General features: G+C 45.6%; 1 protein-coding gene across 1 annotated transcript in view; it reads left to right on the top strand.

Moving 5' to 3' along the window:
* Positions 1–20,527, top strand: part of SLCO3A1 (solute carrier organic anion transporter family member 3A1) — a 290,773-nt gene that overhangs the window by 229,089 nt on the left and 41,157 nt on the right. The window contains 1 exon segment of the mRNA XM_079127375.1: positions 5,869–6,132. Coding sequence (XP_078983501.1) covers positions 5,869–6,132 — 264 coding nt within the window.

The following is a 20,527-nucleotide window of genomic DNA, read 5'->3' as shown; positions in this document are numbered from 1 at the left end:
CCGCTCCCTGCCAGTAGAGGGCAGAAGAATACCACGTATTCTATTATGGAGTCAGCCACGGAATTCTAGTTTCCAGCAATTTTTATTATTTCTAATCTTGTGACCAAAACTTGTCATCACTGAGTGAATTTGGCTATATTTTGAGGAAAGTAGTCTCCTTACTTTAGGGTCTTCCCTATGTTTTCCTCACTTACTTAAAACAGAGCCTTGCTTTGCTTTAGAGCTGTTCAACAAGTGGCAATGTTACCTTAAGCATGAATGTCCAGGGACTGTGTCCATACCCACATGTTTCTGAAATCCCAGCTGAGAGCAGGGGGTTCTGGAGAGATATCTGTTTGTTTTGAGGCAGCAGGGTAGGTTCACAGAGGACCCTTGCTGTGGGTCAAGGGAGGGAAAAAGTTACCTTCCCCCTTGAAGCCTAGTGGCAGCTGAGGAAGAGTCTGGGACAAAACCTGGTTGGAACCTGAGAGCAGGTGCAGCAGGGGCTGCAGAGGAGGGGTTGCTTGTAGTATTGGGCTGCTGTGGCAGGAGAGGGCCCACAGGACAGCTTCCCTGGAGGCTCACCAGACTGGGCCTAGGCATGGCATTCTACTGCCCCCATCTTTCATGTTTGATAGCTATGTGGCTCCCTTTGCCCCTTTTCTTAGGGAGTATAGATCCCTCCTCTGAGAGCTGTGGGAAGAAATGATGGTACCTACAGGATTTCCTTTTTTGGATCTCTTTGTTAAATGAAAACTCAATTAAGAACAAGACCTTGAAAAAGAGAGGACTTGGTTGCAGAGTGTGCACCTGATCGTTGAATTGACCAACCTTGACAGTGTGGGCTTATTAAATGGAGAAGTTCAGGAACAGCAGTGACCATGAATTGATCACTTGCTGAAGCTGTAAGTACATTGTCTTATTGGAATTTCAAAGCCTTATCATGGGAGCAAGGGACCTACTATTGATGAGGCTTTATCATGCAGAGGGTAAGAGTTTGGGCACAGGATTCAGGCATGAATCCAGACTAGACTCCTCATCTGAGGGATGTTACTCCTCATTTGTCTGTGTGCACGTGACACAAGTTAATCACTCAAAGCACTTAGTGCCTGGCATAGAGTAAGGACACAATAAATGATAGGTCTGAGGAGGAATCTGAGCTATTAACTAATTTCCACAGTCAATATGAGATAGAGCAAGGATTCAACCTCAGGCTTATCTGATCCCAAAACGCCACTCCTAGCCTAGCAGCTTGCTTTTCTGAAACCTGGTTTTAACCAGAAGGCTTCTCCCTTCCATGGACAAAGGCCTTGCTGAGCTCACCTGACCTCACCAGCACATCCATGTCCTAAGGCATACACCAGCTGGCCCTGCAGACAGCTGCATGTTGTTTGCATCTGGAACAAAATATGGCCGTCTGTTTTGCTCCACAAAAAAAGGTCACCAAGCTGAGCTCCTTCTGCTCTGTCATTCGGAGAACTGGTACCACTGCCAGATTCCTTCATTTTGGACTGATTATCCCAATGACTGGGATCCTGAATGTTCCCCAGCACCCTCCACACCCCTCCCAGTCTCCAGTTTCTAATTAGATTTGTACCTTAATGATACTCCTGGAATTCTAAAGTCCCATAGCAAAAGTTTGGCAAATAAGTTCAACAAATAGGTAAATGAATTAAAAAAAAAAAAAAAAAAAATGCCCAGAGAGCTGTAGGAGCTTTTACATACCAGGAGGAAGAAGTAAAAATGTCCTGTTTGCTTTGACCTGATCTTCTCACAATCTCAGGTTTTCTCATGGGTGGGCTGGTTGATTGGTTTTAAACTGGTTTAAATTCCATTGCCAGTGATTTCCTTTGACTTTGGAAATGGGTGGGAATCTCAATAGACCCCTTATGTTCATGTGCCCCTTCACAGAGGAAGCAGACAGCTGTCAACAGCTCCCTCAGCTTACCCAACGCAAATGACAAAAACATCCCCAAATCCAGATGCCCAAAGGGAAACATTAGAAAAATAAATCTTATAAAAAAGAAGACCCTTCCATGCCCAGGGACTTCTATGCAAAGCCAGGCCCAACTGTCTGGTCTCTGGCAGAGGGGCCTTCCATCATGGTGCACCCAGCAGGTATCTTTCCTGCTCTGCTTTGCTCCCATTTTTCTCTCTAGATTACGCTGCAGTAACAAATACCCCTGACACCTCAGTTGCTTAGAATACTAAAGGTTTTTTTTTTTTTTTTTTCTCTCTTGTTCGTATTGTACATCTTAATTTCCATCTGAAATGAACCAGCATGTTTTACCAGTGCTTGGATTGGCCAAGGGTTAGACAAGTGACTGGAGGAAGTGAGGCCTCTGAGGAAATCATTCCTTGCTCAGGATTTCCCCTCAGCTGGGGATACCAATTTGCCCCATTCTGTTCAACATCTTTCTTCATGTATGCATCATGTATCTGACTTCATTGACCATTTGATGCATTTTACTAGATGAGACAGATTGGTGCTTTTCTGTTGTGCTCTGAGCATCTTGCTGCAAAAGCTTGCATTAAAAGGCTGAAACTGCAGTAATTTTTTAAAGTCAAGACATGAACTAGAATCAGATAGAAAGAGAAGCGGTTTTCAAGCCTCGTGTCCTACCTGTATCTAAAACAATACTTTTTCTATCCAAATCTTCCTGGGTCCACTACTCTCACAGAGTAGGAATATATTTTTTAAGTCTTTTGCACTAGGCAAGATAGGCTGGATTATGCAGCAGTAACAAATACCCCTGACACCTCAGTGGCTTAGAATACTAAAGGTTTATTTCTTATTCACATCCATTGCAAGTCAATAGGAAATCTTGTTCATTGTAGCCTGCCAGATACTATTTAGGAGGAATAAATGTGGGGACTCATGTACCAGTTCATATATACTTCCCCACAGAAGTGACACCTGTCCCCTCTGCTCATGTTTCATGGGCTCATGGCTACATCAGACTTCACAGAGTAAGGGCAGTAAATCCCTTGTCCCTGGAATAGAAGGCAATCTGGATGCAGAGATTGTCAATGTCTACCTCTCCATTCTTTGTCAGCCTATGTGGAAAACTCCCTCTCAGTATCAGTAATTCTGGAACAGTCTACTGAGCCTTGACAATTGCCAGGCAAGTAGAAGGAGATTTTTCACAGTAACTGGCCAAAATGCCTCATAAAAATATTACTCATTGTGGAGATGGGTGAAGAAAATAAGTTTCCAGACTAGTTTAAGCATTAGTCATCTTCCCAAAAGTAGGTTGAAAGTTGGTCATGAAGCCTACCCATGTAGAGAGAGCAGCACGCTTCAGAGCCAAGTGGTTTCTCCTTAGTGTGTTATTTCTCTCCCTGCCATGGTGCTCTGGATAATTAAAATTGAGGAGGGAAAAATCAATACTTCTCAAAATAGCCAGTGATGATTTTCCCAATCTACAAAATCTTGCCCTCCACATACCTCCCCACAGGCCCCATCTTCTGGCCTCACCCAACAGGCAGGTGAGCTTTGGTTCTGACACATAGGATGCACTCTTCCCTGTCATTCAAACTTCCTGCCGACCTAGCCTTTCCACACACATGCACATACCTGCAGGGAGCAGGTGGACTTATTTATACAAACAGCCGCCTGCCTCCCCCATCCCTCTCCCTGGGATGTTTTCTAGTACATAGAACAGAGTCACTAACTTCCTATGACTTTCTACGTAGGACTATTTTTGTTTCCCCAACAACTGCTAGGATTTCTTTCTCTTTCATCACTCACATCTGCCAGTGCTTCAATTCCCCCTTTATGGAGCCTGTAGACAAAGGAGGGAAGCTGGCAGCTCTCTTTGCTGCCTTTTGTTTTCATTCATTGCTTAGCAGCAGGTGAAGAAACAGTAAGTGACTAGTGAAACAGTCCTGTACAGCTACCCCAGGCAATTTCACTTCCTTTTCTCTTTCCTCATTTGCATAAGGATGCTTTCAGGATCACCTTGTATTTTCCTATGCCATAAACCTGTTTAAAAAAAAAAAAAAAGAAGTCCAAACATGGAAATTCTCATTCATATATATAGAAACTTAAAAGTGGAAATAATAAGAGCTGCCATATGCAAAGAACTTACTGTGTGCTGGGGGATTCTTATGATTTCTTATCCTTTCTACCACTCTAGGTGAATGCCATCTTTATTTTGCAGATTACGACACCAAGGCTCTGGGAGTGCTATGGCTAATAAGGGGCAGAACTGGGATTCAGCCCCAAGTTCTCTGAAGCATCTTTCTGGTCCCTTTTTATTGCTGTTGGGTGTACGACAAGGACAGAGATCAACAATGTTACAAAGCCAGCTTGCCACCTCTCAGAAGAGCTGGTGGTCTTAGGTCTGTTGCACAAAGCACAGGAAGGAATCATTCACCCAGGGCTCTGTAGAGTGCAGCTTATCAAAAGCAAAAGTGAGCCAAGGGGCAGAGTGTGGGCCTTGGCGTGCAAAAGCCTGAGTTCCAGTCTTCAACTTTGTGAACCTGGGTAGGGAACCTAACCTTTCTAAGTCTCAGTTTCCCCATCTAAATAAGATCAGATAATGAATGGGCAAAATAGGGATAATGAAATTTGCCTTAAAGAGTAGCAGGGAGGGTTGACTGGAATGGGTATGACTGTACTCTGCATAATGGCTGGTGAAGACAGACACCCTCAATAAATGATGGCTGGCATTATCATTAGTGTTAGCTGAGGAGTCTTCAGGGAGAGCACTTTATAAATGGTGAAGTGTTCATCTGGTGTCTGCAGTCATTACTCTTCCCAGAGCTGTCCATCCATCTGGTCCAGGCCTGCAGCCCAGTTGGTCTTAACTCATATGCCATTGCCTGGGTCTCCAAGAATTTCCCTGTGGACCCCGGGAGCATGGTTTATCATCTAAGAGCAACTCATCTGGGAATGCTGCTTTGCAGGGCAGCTGTAAAGAGAAAGAAGGAAAAATACCAAGGAGAAGGCTATAGTCTGTGTTCCCATGACTTCAGCTGGCAAGTAAAAAATAACAGTCCAGTGCAGCCAAGCCACATACAGAGTGCCTTTAAGCACATGAGCTGGCTGCAGAGCTTTCTAGTAGAAGGACAGTGCCAAACCACAGACCACCAAAAAGGTTTGAATTAACCTGTCCACTAGCAGAATCCTGACCATAAAGAACAAGCTGGTCTCCATTGGGTGCTCAAGCACGTGCCAGACACTGTTCTGAGCACATTATGGCTGATGTGATTGTTAGTTGGATCTTCCCAGGGACTCCATAAGGTAAGTACTATCGTCATCATCAACATTATATAGATTAGTAAAATGAGGCATAGTGAGTTTAAGCTACTGGCCTGAAGTGCTGCAGAGGGAAGGGGCCAGGACTTCAACCAAGGCCTCTTGGGTACACATGGAGGTCCAGCTCTGTGCTCTCCATCTACGTTCAATATCTTCCCTTTTAAACTGTAAACTTGATGTAAGGCAGGGAGAGGGCTGTCGAATGGGATTTCAGATGAGCTGTATTGGAGGTGAGAGTGAATAGACCTAGTGAAAGCCTACCCTTGAACAATAAATGTTTCCTTGTGTTTTCGCACATGCACCTTGGCAGCGCTGCTAAGTCAGCCAATTCCAGCTTCAATTCAGTGGCGTCTGGCTTCTCACTGGTTTTGTTTAGACTGATATAAACACAGGGTAGACAAGAAAATTAAGGAGGGAACGTGATCAGTCTCAGGCTCCGAGAGAAACCGAAGCACTGATGTGGAACCGATAGGTTTCCTAGCCCCATGGCCAGTCCTCCCTCCCCAGTCTCTTTCTAGAGCCCTTGAACCTCTGCACTGCAGAGCCTCTGCTGCTCAAGTCCTCAGCAATATCCCACGGCCCATGTGTCCCTCCCACTCAGCTGTGCTCTCTCCCTTTTCTTGCAGGTAACCTGGACATCACTCCAGACGACCCCCGCTGGATTGGAGCCTGGTGGGGTGGCTTTCTGCTCTGCGGTGCCTTACTCTTCTTCTCCTCCCTCTTGATGTTCGGGTTCCCACAGTCCCTGCCCCCACACTCAGACCCTGCCATGGAAAGTGAGCAGGCGATGCTCCCAGAAAGAGAGTATGAGAGGCCCAAGCCCAGCAATGGGGTCCTGAGGCACCCCCTGGAGCCAGACAGCAGTGCCTCCTGCTTCCAGCAACTGAGAGGTAAGGGCATCTCTTCCACCCGTGGTCAGAAATAAGGGAATTGAAATGTGAGGGGATGTGGGAAAGGGTGGTCCTCAGGACTAGATGCTAGAGGACTTGAGTTGAGGCTGAATCATATTTGATGTGCATGACTGGCCCCCAGCCCTGTGCTTATGACCAGACTTGCTTAATAAAAACAAAAATAATCAGCATTTACTGCTGGAACCCCAATGGTTAATATAGGATCTGATGTATAATAAGCATGCCTATCTACAGAAGGAAGAACACAAATGAGGATTGAGGAAACAAAACCTTCCAAGCAACTCTTTTCAACTCTTTAAGTCCACTTATGAGCACCATGAAGCTATAGAGGGCTTTTGCAGTAGGCTCCTTTTGCTTGGTACACACGTTCTTTAAAAAGCTACCTCCAAAGTGTATTTCTTTAGATTCGCTGTCCTTCCTCCACTAAAGATGAGAGATGTGTTCCTCCAGAAGGAAATGCCAACCCCCTCTTGGTAACAGAGCCATCCAATGGAATGCAGCAAAACCCTGGCAATCGTTTTTAAAAGAAAATCTAGCTCAGCTTTCCTGACAAAATGGTGAGGCATAAACAGCAATGCAGAATGAGAATAAGAGGTCTCCCCAGGTTGTTTCCATCTTCTTCACAGTCCCTTCAGGGCAAGGAAAATGACAGAGTAGCTGAACATCACCCAGCAGCCTCAGAAGCAGCTCACTGTCTGTCACAGTTGCCCCCTGGTGAGCTACGTGTGGTGAACCCTGCCTGATTCACGGGGCTCCTTTCTTGGGTCCACTGAAGTACCTGCTGGATTTCAGAAATGAGCAAGCTGCTGCAGGCAGGAACAAGGATGGGGCATTGCTTCTGTGGTGGAATAAAGGCAATGTCCAGTCACCTCTTTGCACGAGCTGAGCACTCAGCCATCGAGCAAGCCCTTGGCGTCATCTACAGATGCAGCCCTCCGGGACTGCCTTTGATCTAATGCTGAGAGTCTCTATAGCAAGGCGCATCTGCTATGGATGCTCAAGAGCCTTGGACAGCCTCATATTTGGACCACTGTCTCCCTCCTCTCCAGCACTGCCACTGTTCACTTCTTCCTGCTGTGTTTGCACAAGTGTTAAATGGTCACACAGTTCCTCCCTGACAGCACTGTCCTGCGAACAGAAGCACTGCCTGCGGAAGACTGTTAATCGTACCTGTTAATCCATTAGGAATTGAAAGAACATGTGCGATTTCTGAAAAGACACTAATTTAATAACCTAATGTCATGTCTGATCCCATGTTCCATGTCAGTTTGTACCAATGCTGGGATTTGGAATTGTCTGTAGAAGATCCTAAAATTCACATAAGTTCTAGAATGAATAGGTAAGCAAAAGGGCCACCAAGTTTCATCCTCAGAGGTTGCTTGGCAGGGACCACCCCCTTGATTTGTGTGTGCTTAATTGATAACGGAGTTACTTCTGGGAGACCCCCAGCAAGCTAAAGGGTGATGCCTGCTGCTCCTCTCTAGCCATAGAGACCGTCCCAGTAACCAAACTCACAGGAACAAATTGGGCTGACACAGAGTGGGCTTGGCAGAGGGCACCCAGAGTGTTGATGCCCGCCTCTCCTGATCTCTCCTCACCCCAGCGTAACAGCCCTGTCTTGCAACAAGTTCACAGTAATCTCTCATCTTCCATCTGTGGGCTTATAACAATGATAAAGATCAAAGAACTCACTATCCTGTGCAGGAGTAGACCAGAAGCCAGCAAGGACGGCCTGAGACAGGGGAAACCATAGCAGCAACAACACAGAAGGGTAGGGAGATGCAGCAGACAGGCAGGGAGGAGCCCACCTCTCCCAGGAGGGGCGAGGGAAGAATCAGAGACCAAGCTGAACTGAGTCATGAGGGGCTGTCATGGCTTCAGAGTACATGAGATTCTACTGGGGGATGGGTGCACAGTGGTAGCTTAGTGGCTTATGTCCTGGAGCCGGTCCACTAGAGGAGGTATATGATACGTGAGGTCAAATCAAAAACAACATAAGCATTAGGTGGGCTGTACCTGAGCTGACAGGTTCATAATTGGGTGGAAAGTTCTGGAATACACTAGACCATAAATGGATCACAAGTTGTCTTCTGTATAAACACCAAACTTCTGATGATTAATGATTTTTTTTTCATTTAGAATTAACAATTCCCAGAGGCAGCTGGTCCACTAATGGACTAGAGGGAGTTCTAGCAGGAGAGGAAGGCAGTGTTTCTAGAAGACTCTTTCCCCAGAGCCAGAGTACAGCATGTGAGCTATTATGCTAATAAGTCTTACACATTCCAACACATGGAGAGGAGGCCCTGGGGCTTGTATTCATTCTTTCCCCCATGACACAAATGTTTTTGCCATGTGGACATTTTCACCAAAAGCACCATGCAGTGGCATGGCAGCATCCCCAAACTAACTTTTCATCCAGTTTGCAGCCTTGAAGGTCCCTGTGGTATCCAGGCAGTGTACTACATGTTTACATGTAAAAATAAGCTAAGCAATGTTGCACACCAGAGGAATTAACATGGCTCAGAAAACCTATAGATCACAATTGCTCATGTGTTTTGCTTGAGCTTGCAAAAGGGTTTCTTCTTCCGCCATCAATCTGTGTCCCCTACCATGTTCTGGGGTCCGTTGGGAAAGACATAGGGCAGCCTATCTGATAGCAGACCCACCTGGGTTCAAATTCAACTCAACCTCTCTTCCTGGACCATGCCACTTCACTCTGTCAGGCTTTACCATGTGGGATCTGGTTTAATCTTTACCACAGCTGCAGGAGGTTGTTTTTATTACTATGCCCATTTAAAGAGGAAATTGAGCTGTGGTGATATTGAGTTTGGGTCTGTGGTTCCATTTTTCAGGGCACTCCCCACCAAAAGCAGGCCTCGAAGGTTGATTTCCAACAAAGTCAGCCATCACTTGGGTCTGTAACCCTTAGCAGAAGGTGAGAGATGGAAAGTACAGCGTCTTGTTCTGGAACAGCCCAGGAGTCCCCAGCTTATAGTGGCTGTCATGTAAGCATTTTACAAAGCAGTAGGCCGATGAACAAATGCTTGGGATTATTAAATCCAGTAACTCACCCAGGTGGAAGCCTGCCAATCCAGGACAGCTGTGCTACCAAATAACTTTTACTTTAAGCCCTGACTCTGAAGGCCTCCTCCCTGATCTTGCTCTTTTTTTTTTTTTTCCCCTGTACCAGAGATTGAACCCAGGGGCACTTAACCACTTAGCCACATCCTCAGGCCTTTTTAATATTTTATTTAGAGACAGGGGTCTTGCTGAGTTAATTAGTGCCTCACTAAATTACTTAGGCTGGCTTTGAACTCGCAATCCTCCTGCCTCAGCCTCCTGAGCCACTGGGATTACCAGCATGCACCACTGCACCTAGCCAGATCTTGCTCTTTGAATGACCCAGCTCTGTCCAAGTAGCTTCCTCTGTTCTAGCACTATTCTTTCTTTCCCTCTCCTGTGAGTATACTGTGTGTTGGCTTGGACTGGACCTGGCATGGTCTCCTGAGCATCTAGGAGATGCTCAGATTTTGCAGAATTCTTTGTGAAAGGCTGCACCTGGAGTAAGAAAGGAGTTAAAGGGATTATAATAGACCATGTACAATATTATATCACTGTATGTTAAATTTCACATTCAGTTTTGTAATAGGTACGGGCTCATTTTGAAATAGACATGTACAGTATTATCAGCTAATCTCCTTTAGATGTCACATCTACGGTCCTGCATTTCATTGTAAGTTGTGTCTGGTACTCTGGGAAGACTTGACAGGACCTCGGGCTGCTCTATAGCTGCATATCTCTCCATCTTCACCCTCACACTCTCTGCAGTTCCTGAAAAGCATCCTGAATGCTCCTCTCTGCTGCTGTTTCTTCCTTTTAGAGTTCTTCTGGGCTAGGCTCTGTCCTCACCTTCCCAGGAAGCCTCCTGCATTCCCTCTGTGCATGTCCCTTTGTGTCCAGGACAAGATGAGCTGCATTCCTCTATTATTCACATAGACCCTGCAAAGCCCCTCCTACTACATTACCACAGTATTCTGGCTGCTTGTCTGTATCTACCCAAAGACTGGGTTTCCAATGATGAGGGTCTATTTCATCTGCTCATTTCTAATGTGGAGCACAGTGCCTGGCATGCAGGTGGCATCATTCAGATGAAGTAACAAATGCATACTTTCTTACGCACAGGCACACACACGCTCCCACACATGTTAACAGCAGTTGAGGCTGGTTTTCCCTCCTCTGCCATTGAATGCCCCTGGCCCAAGAAGGCATTGGTGCCTTTTTACTGATAAGGAAGTTGAGGCTTAGAGATGAAAAGGAAAACTTTTGCACTCTGGCAAAGTCCCCAATGCCTATCTCCTTAATCACGACATTGTGCTGCCTCATCTGACAATAAATGGACTCTTCTAAAGAACAAGTGGCCAGGTGCTAACTGACTTTTTGACAGTCTATTAAAACTCTGGCTATCACCTAGAATAGCATAGATGTCCCATAAAGCAATGGGTCTTGCAGACAAGGCTCCTGCCTAAAAGGGAGGGAAGGACACTCTCCTGCTAGCACTGGCACATCGTGGACTTCTAAGCTGGATGAATGTAACTTCTCCAGAGGTCCCAAACCTGCAGGGTTCATCCTGCCTTTGATCACTGAGAGAGCAAAGCAGTCAAAAGCCGAGCACTCTTTCCTCTGAGTCCTTCACACTGACCTCTCTCAGTCCAAGTCGCTTCTCTCTGTCCCAGAAAAGAGCCCAGCCGGGTGACAGCAGGTAGCCCCTGAACTGGCTGGGCAGGACTAGGGTGTCAGGCTCAGAGTCTTGAAATTCAACATCCAGACCTGGGAGGTGATTTCTGAATTCTAGAACACTTGTAGGACACTGCCACTGGAACACAAAGTCAGCAGACGAGGTGGGAGTTGTAATCTCTGTGCCACCTACGTGGACATTGGAGTGGGATTGGGAAGTGGTTAAACCAAGTACCCAGGCTCCCTGCAGCTGGGACTGGACCCAGGTCCCCAGACACCACATGCAGTGTGCTCTCTGCCATGTTCCACAGGGTTCACTAAACTGTTAATGAAATGGCTAAGGAGGATAAAGGGACTCAACTTAGGACTCAAGGCCTTTCCTGTGTCTGATAATGGTTTCTCCTCCATTTGCTTCTCTCTGAAAGAGCACATGCAGAACCCCAGCTCCAGAGCACACTGCAGTCTTCCCCAGTCTGTTTTCACATTGAGACCTTTTCAGAAATCACTGAGCCTGCTGCTTAAAGAGAAAGAGGCCAAGCCCTTCCAAGGCTGTTCCAGCCTCTCCTCACATCTCTCCTGCTTACTCCTTCTGTGCCACTCTTCCCAGCCTCCTTTTAGTCCCCTATATTTCCTGGGGCTCCATCCTTCCCAGTACATTGCACTTGCTATTCCCTCCCCTCTGGAATTCTGATCCCATCTTCAGACATCTGCTCCTTGCCTCATTTCTGGAGGACATTTTCACGACTTTCTGTTGGAACTTCTTCCGAGGCATGTCATCATTTGATCTGTGAATGTGTGATTATTCACTTTCTCCATCAGCCCAGTCAGGGCAGAGCCATGTCTGCTTTTGCTCTTATCCTGGTATATAACAGGTGCTAAATCCCTGCTATTTGGTAAGTAGAGGAACCAAGGGACAGTTGGACATGCATCGCCAAGCCCAGTGCAGTTTTCTGCTTTCTTTAATGCTCTCCTGCTGACATGCCACCATCACCCCAAGCTTTGGCTTGTGTTTGTCCTTCCCAAGGACACAGGCAAGATCAGAGCCCACAAATGACTCACCTGTGTGAGGGAGGGTCTACAGGACCAGTTGCTGGGGCTGACTTGCCTTGGTGATGCTGGGTTTCATGGGTTCACTTGCCCATCTCTGGCAGGTGTTCCACTTGCTGGGCAAGGGTCACGTTCAACCCCCACCCCCTTCCCGCTGCAGGACTTAACTCACACCCCTGGCTTCTGTCTTTCTGCCAGGCCTCTTTTGTCTCTTACCAGTTTAGCAGTCGATTTCAGCTACATTTTTCTTAATTAGGGGCCTGTGTCTTTCAGCCAATTGTTATAGTGAGGAGCCTGGAGATCAGAGAGTCCTTGTTCTGCAGGCTAAATGGCTGAATGTTTTTTATTGCACGATTTGTCTTTAGAACTGTGCTCTCGCCTTGTGTAGATTTCCTGTGAAAATCTTCTTTTTGGACTCCGTGGTGAAGACAACCTTCTGCCCTCCCAAACACTTGGAATCCTGGGCCAGGCAGTAGGAGTTGTTGTTGTAGGTCCCCAGGGACCAGGCTGATCAGTGGCTTGATTATGTTCTTACTGGTATTGATGGAGGGCCTGCTGGGGACCCACACTGGGGGATATGTCTATGGATAAGCTGCTGTCTTAAGTTATTTCATCAAAGCCACTGAGACATACATGTGTGAGGGCATGTAGCCCAATGCAGAGCATTCTCTTGATATTCCTGGAGCATTTGTTAAATGAATGAGTAGAGGAAATAACCAGAAGGTAGTGTTTCCCAGTAGGGTTTCCTTGAAACATGAGTCTTCTGAGATACTCAGGGAAAAACACATCAACACCAAAAGGATGAGGGAAGTGGTCACATGGCCATATAAGTGGGACCCCATATGCACTGTGATCCTCTTAGAGAGCCATACTTTATATTGGCCCATTAAAAGCTCTGGGGAGGCCAACTGCAAGAACATTGGCCAGCTTTGTTTTACCCCAAACTTCTCATACCTATATGACTGAAGTACTCTCTTATTTGTGTTAAACTCTGGCCACCTGGTAGAGGCAGCTAGAATGCAACTAGAAGGTAATGTGAGGATCCCAGAAAGTTCAGAAGGATGTACTGAGGACCTCAAAGGGAAGGCTTGCAGATCCAAAATTTAGAGGTAGCATTGCAGACCAATCTGGAAGGGGGAGCAGGATCCGCAGGAGGAGAGGTGAGAAGGGCTTCAGGCCAGGAGGCACAGGCCATTGAGGCATTTGACAGGACTATCCAAGGCATGGATAGAAGGTACATGTCTGGTTTGGAGAATGGGATTTAGAAAAGGTCATGGTAGAAGGCAGGCTGGGGAGTTCCTGCAAACAGCAAAGTTCCCAGTATGTGAAGCTGCTCAGTAAGTCCCTTATAAAATTATAAATTACTGAAAGCCTTGGTGTTGACCTTCCAAAGCATCTGGACTTTTGTCATAGGAGCCATTGTTTGCCAACCAGGGGTTAGAGTCAGTATCACCTGTAGAATGTCTTGAAACACCCCCATGTTTTCATGCTTACTCCAGAAATGCTGATCCTGTGGGAGGACCAAGCATCTGGATGTCTGAAAACCACCCAGAGAACTCTAAGTGACCTCCCAGCTGAACATGAATGGGGGTCCTATGAGATGTCCCCACTGAGGACTGACAGGTCAGAGCTGTTCCCCCAGCAGTTGTATATAAGTTGGAATGGTGGAGGAGGGAAACTGTCTCACAAATAAGCTGGGACACTCTGTAGGCTCTGGAGTTCTCTTGATTCATGTTGATGGTAGCACATTGAGCACTCCGAGAAGGTCTGATATACCCAGTGCTTTAAGAAGTAATATCCGGGACCCTGGGCTTCGGGGTGGGCATTTACCAGAGTTCAGGCACTGTACCCATCTCTTTTCTGAATGTTACTGTTTCTCTTTTCAGGAGTGAACTTCCCCATCATTAGAGTTTTCATTTTCACAAGTGCTAGGTGCAGTCAGCTGTGTCTCTAAGGTGGGACACAGTTCTTCCAACGAAGCTTCTCAGAGGCTGACAGGAAGTAGGGAAGGTGGCCATTTCCTTACAACAGACTCTTTATTCCCTTAGTCATTTTCTCTCTGCTGCCTCTGATGTGGAAAGATACAATATTTGGGTCTGAATAAGATGCAGTTGCCTCCCAGGCTCCTTTTTTTATCTCTGCATCCTGTGGTGAACCTGTGTGTCCCACTTCTCACTCCAGAGGGAGGGAAGAGGCTGGGTGACACTAATTTGGAGTTACAGCTTGCAGGAAGCCAACTGTGCCTCTGGATGCTCCGTTCCTGCTTTCAACTGGCTCACAGGTGGCTGCGTTGACTTTATTTCTCTTGGGCCTCCCTGGTGGGATTATAGAGTTGGAGATCTTAACAGAATCAATGGATTGATTGATAGGCTCTGGATTATCCTGGCCAATCCACACCCAGCTGACAATTGGCTTCCATTCTAAATGCTTGTTTCCACTGCCATGGTTCCTCATTTGTTCACGCAAGCCATAACCTTTGTACAAAGGAAGCATCACCTTCTGCCTGCTGCCTACTGAAGACAGATGAATATCTGGTAGTTACTTCTTGCAAACCTGCAATAAGAGGGTTCCCAGAAGATGCCTTGACAGCCTGAGGCAGAGATTAGGGGACAGACTTAGTAACAATGTTGAGGCCCCACTGGGTCCAAGGCTAGAGCCAGATTCCATCCTGGGGCCAGTGTGTGGTAGACATTTGCTTCCCCAGAAGAGTTCCAGACATCACAGGCCTCCTTTTCTGCCTCGACTCTCCCCACCTCCTTACCCAAGGGAATGATCAAGACACCTCAGGAATCACCATGGGAATGAGGAAGAGATGCACAATTTAGATTTCTGGCCCCACAGGCGAAGAATCATTTACCATGACTGTATGGGCTAATTGTTCCCACTTCTGCCATGGACCACGAACCTGTGGAATTCCCCTAATGGTTTGATCATACATTTGTCTCTGTTTCCGTAGTGCATGTTTTTGTTTTTAAGAGACTGGGCTAGCCCTGTTCAAGTCTTTGTAATTCATTTATTCATTCATTCATTTATTGAATTATTTAATCCATCTTGTATTTATTCTGCATCTGCACTTATGGGACATGGCGCCCATGTCCAGTAATGGAGCCTGTGCATCCCTGCTCTCAGGAAGACTCCAGCAAGGCATTGTTGTGATGGTAGCTCACAGTGGGCACATAGGGAACCAACTCGAAAGCTGCTCAACAGTCATGCTACAAGATTTTGCTTCATTTTTCATAGGACTCATTCTACCTTGGGCTCACTTTTTTTTAAATCTCAGCCATAGTACTTTTCCACATTTTCATTATTTCTTCTTTTTTAGTTTATTTTTTGTTGTTGCTGCTGTTCTTGTTTATGATGTAAAGGCTTTTATTCACCTTACCCCAACTCTCTCCCCATTTTCTTGGGTGCAATGTGTTGTGAAGCACTTTGTGGCAGCTCAGCTGGCAGGGAAACAATTTTTTCTTGATTCAAATCCCCATGAAAACCTGAAGGTTAAGGGCATGGGCTGACGTGAGTTGGAATCCATCCTGCTTCAGTGCTCAGCTTTGCATTCTTGGTCAAGGTGGAGTTCACAGCCTCTGAAGGAAGCATGGCTTCCTCTGTCTGAAATGCGATGATAAGACTCCTTTGCAGTTGTGATGGTGGAAAAGCCCTAGCATGGTGCTCACCCAGCACTAGTAACCCAGCAAGCAGCCTCTGCCATTGTTACAATTACGGAGCAGTTGCATCCACTGGCTTCAGCTCCCCTTAACAGTGACGTATTGATAGTGATGTTGCCAAAGGGAAGAAAGTCAAGGCTGAGCTCAGGAGAGAGCAAAAAAGTACACACTGAGAAGAGTCTGCACTTAGCCCTACAAGGACTACTGTCTGAGGTAACTCTAATTCCCCAGAAGGGCAGTGGATGAGGACACTTTCCTTCTGATCTCACCTGTTGCTTGGTCTTCTGGAGGAGGGGCATCTCCCTGGGAAGGCCCTTTGCTCCAGTGATGGTTCCCACCATCTCCAGTCAGCCCACCCCAGTCTCGGCTCCCCTCATTCACACAGATGAGGCCCCACAGCAAGCCTAATGTCCTCATGGCTCTGAGGCTTACCACACACACAGCAAGGCGCTCAAGGGTTCTCACCCTAATTTAGCCAGATTATTAGGATTTTCATTGAACTTTCATTTTACCTGTGTGCCTGAGTTCTGGGGACACATGCTGTCCCTGCTCGGTTCTCATTTAATCTTCACAGCTGTCCAGGGATGGAGTGATGTGCTGTAATCACAGACCTACTAAGTCTGGCAGCCATTACTGGGCTTCTTAGACCAGATTCTCAAACATTGTTTTCTACAGGCTCACTTGGTAGAACCTTTTCCACACTATAGAGCTCCTCCTTCAGTTCTCTGTTGCTTGCTTGCTTGCTTTTATTTCTCCCTCCCTCTTGTGTTTTTCCTAGTTCTCTTACTTTGAAATACATGGACTAAATCCCAGATCCACATCAGATTGGAACATTTTCCTGAACCCAAGTGGGTTTTTTTTTTTAATGTTGTTATTATTTCTTAAGCTGCACCTTTGATTGCCAGAAGTAGTCTGCACATTTAATCTTCAAATCAAGGGTAGCACCTCCTGGAACAGCATACTCATTGTGAGCATGTGCTGCTTAGTGAGTGCCAGGGTTTGAGTCTGAGTAGTGCTGTGCCTCTCTTACTGTGGGACTGTCCTCTGTTTCAGTTTTCACATCTGTAAGTGGGGTGTTTTAAGGGTCTCAGTATCACAGGTCTGTTGTGAGGAATAGGTTGTGTGTTGGTGAGCCAATAGGCAAGCAGTCGGGATGCTGTTTGGCACAGAGGCCAATATTACCTTCATGATGTCTTTGAATCTGCCTTGCTCCCTTCTAATGGACCCACATTACATGAAGTGACAGTCCCACAGGAGTGTCTTCTGAAAGCTCACAGTAGAAAATCTGTTTTCCCCAGAGACTATTCCCCCACTACTGTATACAATTTTGCACCATCCTGCTGGTGATAGCGAGGAGATCTAGAGGAGAGATGAAAAGCTTTCCCTGGTTGGTGGGACTGTGTAATTCACCCCCAGCTGCCACCTTCCCAGGCTGACTTAGTAGGTGGGAGGAAAATGACTGAGGGAGGCTGCAGGTGTTCAGTGGCCTGGTGTGGCCTTGGCTTACCAGTTGGCTTGTTGGGCCAGTTCATTAGCCACAGCTTCCTTGGAAAGGCAGAATTTGACAGCTTAACAATCTATTTGAATGAAAAAGCTTGAAACACTGGGGTACTGTAGGATCAAGCTAAATGAGAGCCCCTTCTCAAACTGGGGTTTTGAAAGGTAGGCTTATCCTTTGACAAGAAATCATCTTGTGAGAGTACTACAAGTCATCATGATAAAGCCAGAAATGGGAAGAAGAACCTGAGAGGAAAATAGTGGGACACAAAAAGAAGCTGCCATTTCCAGAAGCCCATCAGCATGGTTTAAAAAAATAAAAAATTCTTCATGCAAATAGGCCCACGGATGCTTCTCCAGGCCTTTAGTCCAGTGCTTCTGGAACTTAATGATTTTCACATCTAATTCAAGAAGAAATTAGTCATTCGATATTAAGACAAAAGCAGGCAGACTCCTGTCTTGACAAGGAGTTCCTCCCACAGACGAAGAATTATCTCTGGAATAATTAAAATGCTTGCTGAAGTATAAAAAATGTTCCATTAACTGGAGTTGCCTTTGTTGAGCAAGGGCCTTTCCCATCCCCAAACAAATTATGACAACTCTGATCAAGGACAAGGCGATACTGGGGCCTAAAGAGATATGGTGATCAAACTGAGATCATCAGTCATTTCTGAGCCAGAGAATAAAATTCTCCAATTAGAGAATCCTGGTAGTGTCAGCCAGCCCCGCAGGGGTTTAATTTGTGATGGAGCGTGGCTGTGGTGCTTTATTCTTCTGGAGTCCCCGACTCTGAAGGGACTGCACCCTGACAAAGGAAATGAAGCCTACAATAAAGGTATGGCGGAGCATTGTCGTCTTCCTGGAATGTCCCCAACCTGCCCATTTGTCATTGGCAATGTTTTCAGAGTCTAGATGTCTTGATTCCAAAAGAGTACAGGGATTGAGTAACACTGTTATTATCTGCCAAAGCATATCAACAACCAGGACCATCAGATTCCTTCATTCCAAGGAGGTGCCCATTACCTGATATGATCTATGCTGCTCTCTATATGGTATAAGTGTACGTGCCACAAAATGACCACCCCCAGGCCCTGTCACAACACATGGCAAGTTGACCTTCACCCACCGGCAGAGTCTCGGCATCCAAGGGTTTCTTCCACATGAAGACCTCATTGTCCTCTGCTATGCCCAGTGTATTCATTGTCTATATTTGTTAAATCACATTTTTAAACACTATGCAGTCAACTTTCCTCTAAATATTTGTACACTACTTAAAAATAATATGGACTTAACAAAGGAAAGTTTCCTAACATTTAAACATAGATTTCAAAAGTAAATACTTCTAGGCACTTCTTTGAAATGGTAGTTCTAAAAAGTCAGATTATCATACACGTTTAAAAACCCTGTAAAGAACAGTCAAAGCAGAGACATAAAGACTGCACTTGAAGCAGGATGTAAAAGAATGCCTACCAAGGGTTTAAAGATGTTTACTTCCCATCTGCATTCTTATTCCTGCCCTTTTAAAAGTTTTTATTTTCATTTGTGCATTTATTAAATATGAGAGTTGCCTTCCTGAGTCTTTAGTATTTTTTTAAGAAACCACCACAGAAGAGCTGAGGCCACCAGCTGTGGTGGCTTCCCATTTGGGATGCAATTCTGAGCTTCCAGTCCTCTGGCTCCACCCATTTCCATAACTAAATTCCTTTCCTCGTGTCAGAGGATCCTTAAATTCGCACCTTTTATAGAGATTTTTATTTTGGAACCTTGGTATCTTTCATAGGGATGATAAATTTCAAGTTTTGTGTATCTGCCAGTTCCTGACCCATTGTTCTGTCATTTTGATTTATTAAGCTTGTCTGTTAACATTATTAAAAACTTATGTGTCTCCTATTATTATTTTATTCTAATTAGGTGGGCCATTTAGAGGTCTCATCTCCTAGGAGATGTGATTGAGCCTGTGTAATTAGCTCTCTTCTTTAGGACAGTGGCCTAATCCATCACCTTGGAATGCAGCGTTGGGCACTCTGCCCACCTGTTTATTTCATAGGCCACAGGCACTGGTTGGATTTGCCAAGCCTTGGTACAGTACCTGCCTCAGCTGAGATGCGTGTGGTCTTTTCCATGGACACCACATGACAAATGTCCCCCATGGTTACATTCCAGCAGAACAGAGTCCCCTGACTTTAGTCACTGGCACACCACCTTTACATTTGTCTTACCTGCATACCACCTGTACCATTACTTATTATTGTTTGCCGATGACTGTTTGTTATCATTGTTTACATGAGATGATTTGTCTTTAAATAGTGTTAAATCCATTTACTTGTTTTAACCTGGAGTCGTCTTGAGCCATAACGTTTGATACATCAACTATATTTCATTTAACTGTTTTGTACTTTATAGTTGGCCCTCAGTGTGTATGGGTTCTGCATCCAAAGATCCAACCAATAGTAGGTTGAAAATGTTCATTAAAAAGTTGCATCTGTACTGAACATATATAGACTTCTTTTCTGATCATTATTCCCTACACAATATAGTGCAACAACTATTTACATAGCATTTATGTTGAAATAATAGGATAAGTGATCAAGATGACTTGGAGTATAGAGGATAATGTGCCTAAGTTATATGCAAATTCTATGCCATTTTATATATAAGGAACTTGAACATCCACAGATTTTGGTATCTGGCGGGGATCTTGCAACCAGCCCCTGCAGATACTGAGGGGCAACATCCCATATGAAGATAAAGGCATAAACAGTGAATGGCAGTTCTCCTACAACCCTCAGAGCCCTCTTGTATGCTGCCAGGATAAATTTTTATTCTATAAGTGAAGAAAACTAGCTGAAGATTGCATGCCAAAGATTCTAATTGCTGGGAACATCTAAGTGACATGCTTGTTTTCAAAGGATTTAAAAAAAAATTTCTCAAAAGCACCAGTATAAAAAGGAACCTTTGTGGCTTAATAAAACCACATGCTTTAAGGAAATTAGGGTGCAATAAAATAAGATCGAAAGACATATCTTCAGTGCCACTGGCCGTCTGTGCTGGTAAGGAGATGCACAAGTCACAGAGCACTTTCACCCACCCCAGCTTTCCTAGGAACCCTGAGCACCCGGGACTGGGCTGGGGGCTTCTTCCAAGTTAGACTGGGTAATGAGGAAATAATGCCCAAGGAGGAGGGTTCATGTGCAGCAACAGTTTGGGGACAGAGCATTGAAGTAGATGAGCCCCAAGCACAGGGATGTGGGTGGGGAGGACCTGGTTGCAGGTAAGAACGACAGTACAAGCCAGCAGGGCTGGGCTGGAGGGAGGGAAGGTCGTGGTCAGGGACACTATCAGGTTAACGAGGTGATGGGGGCAGACACCAGCCAGGCCACAGTATGGATTTCATCCACCACAGGGTCTTAAGCAGGAAAATGATTTGAGCTGAT

This window comes from Sciurus vulgaris (genome assembly GCF_902686455.1).
Source record: "Sciurus vulgaris genome assembly, chromosome: 2".
In the NCBI taxonomy this organism is placed as follows: Eukaryota; Metazoa; Chordata; class Mammalia; order Rodentia; family Sciuridae; genus Sciurus; species Sciurus vulgaris.
Note: the sequence above shows the minus strand (reverse complement) of the source record. Positions and strands in the feature narration are given on the sequence as shown.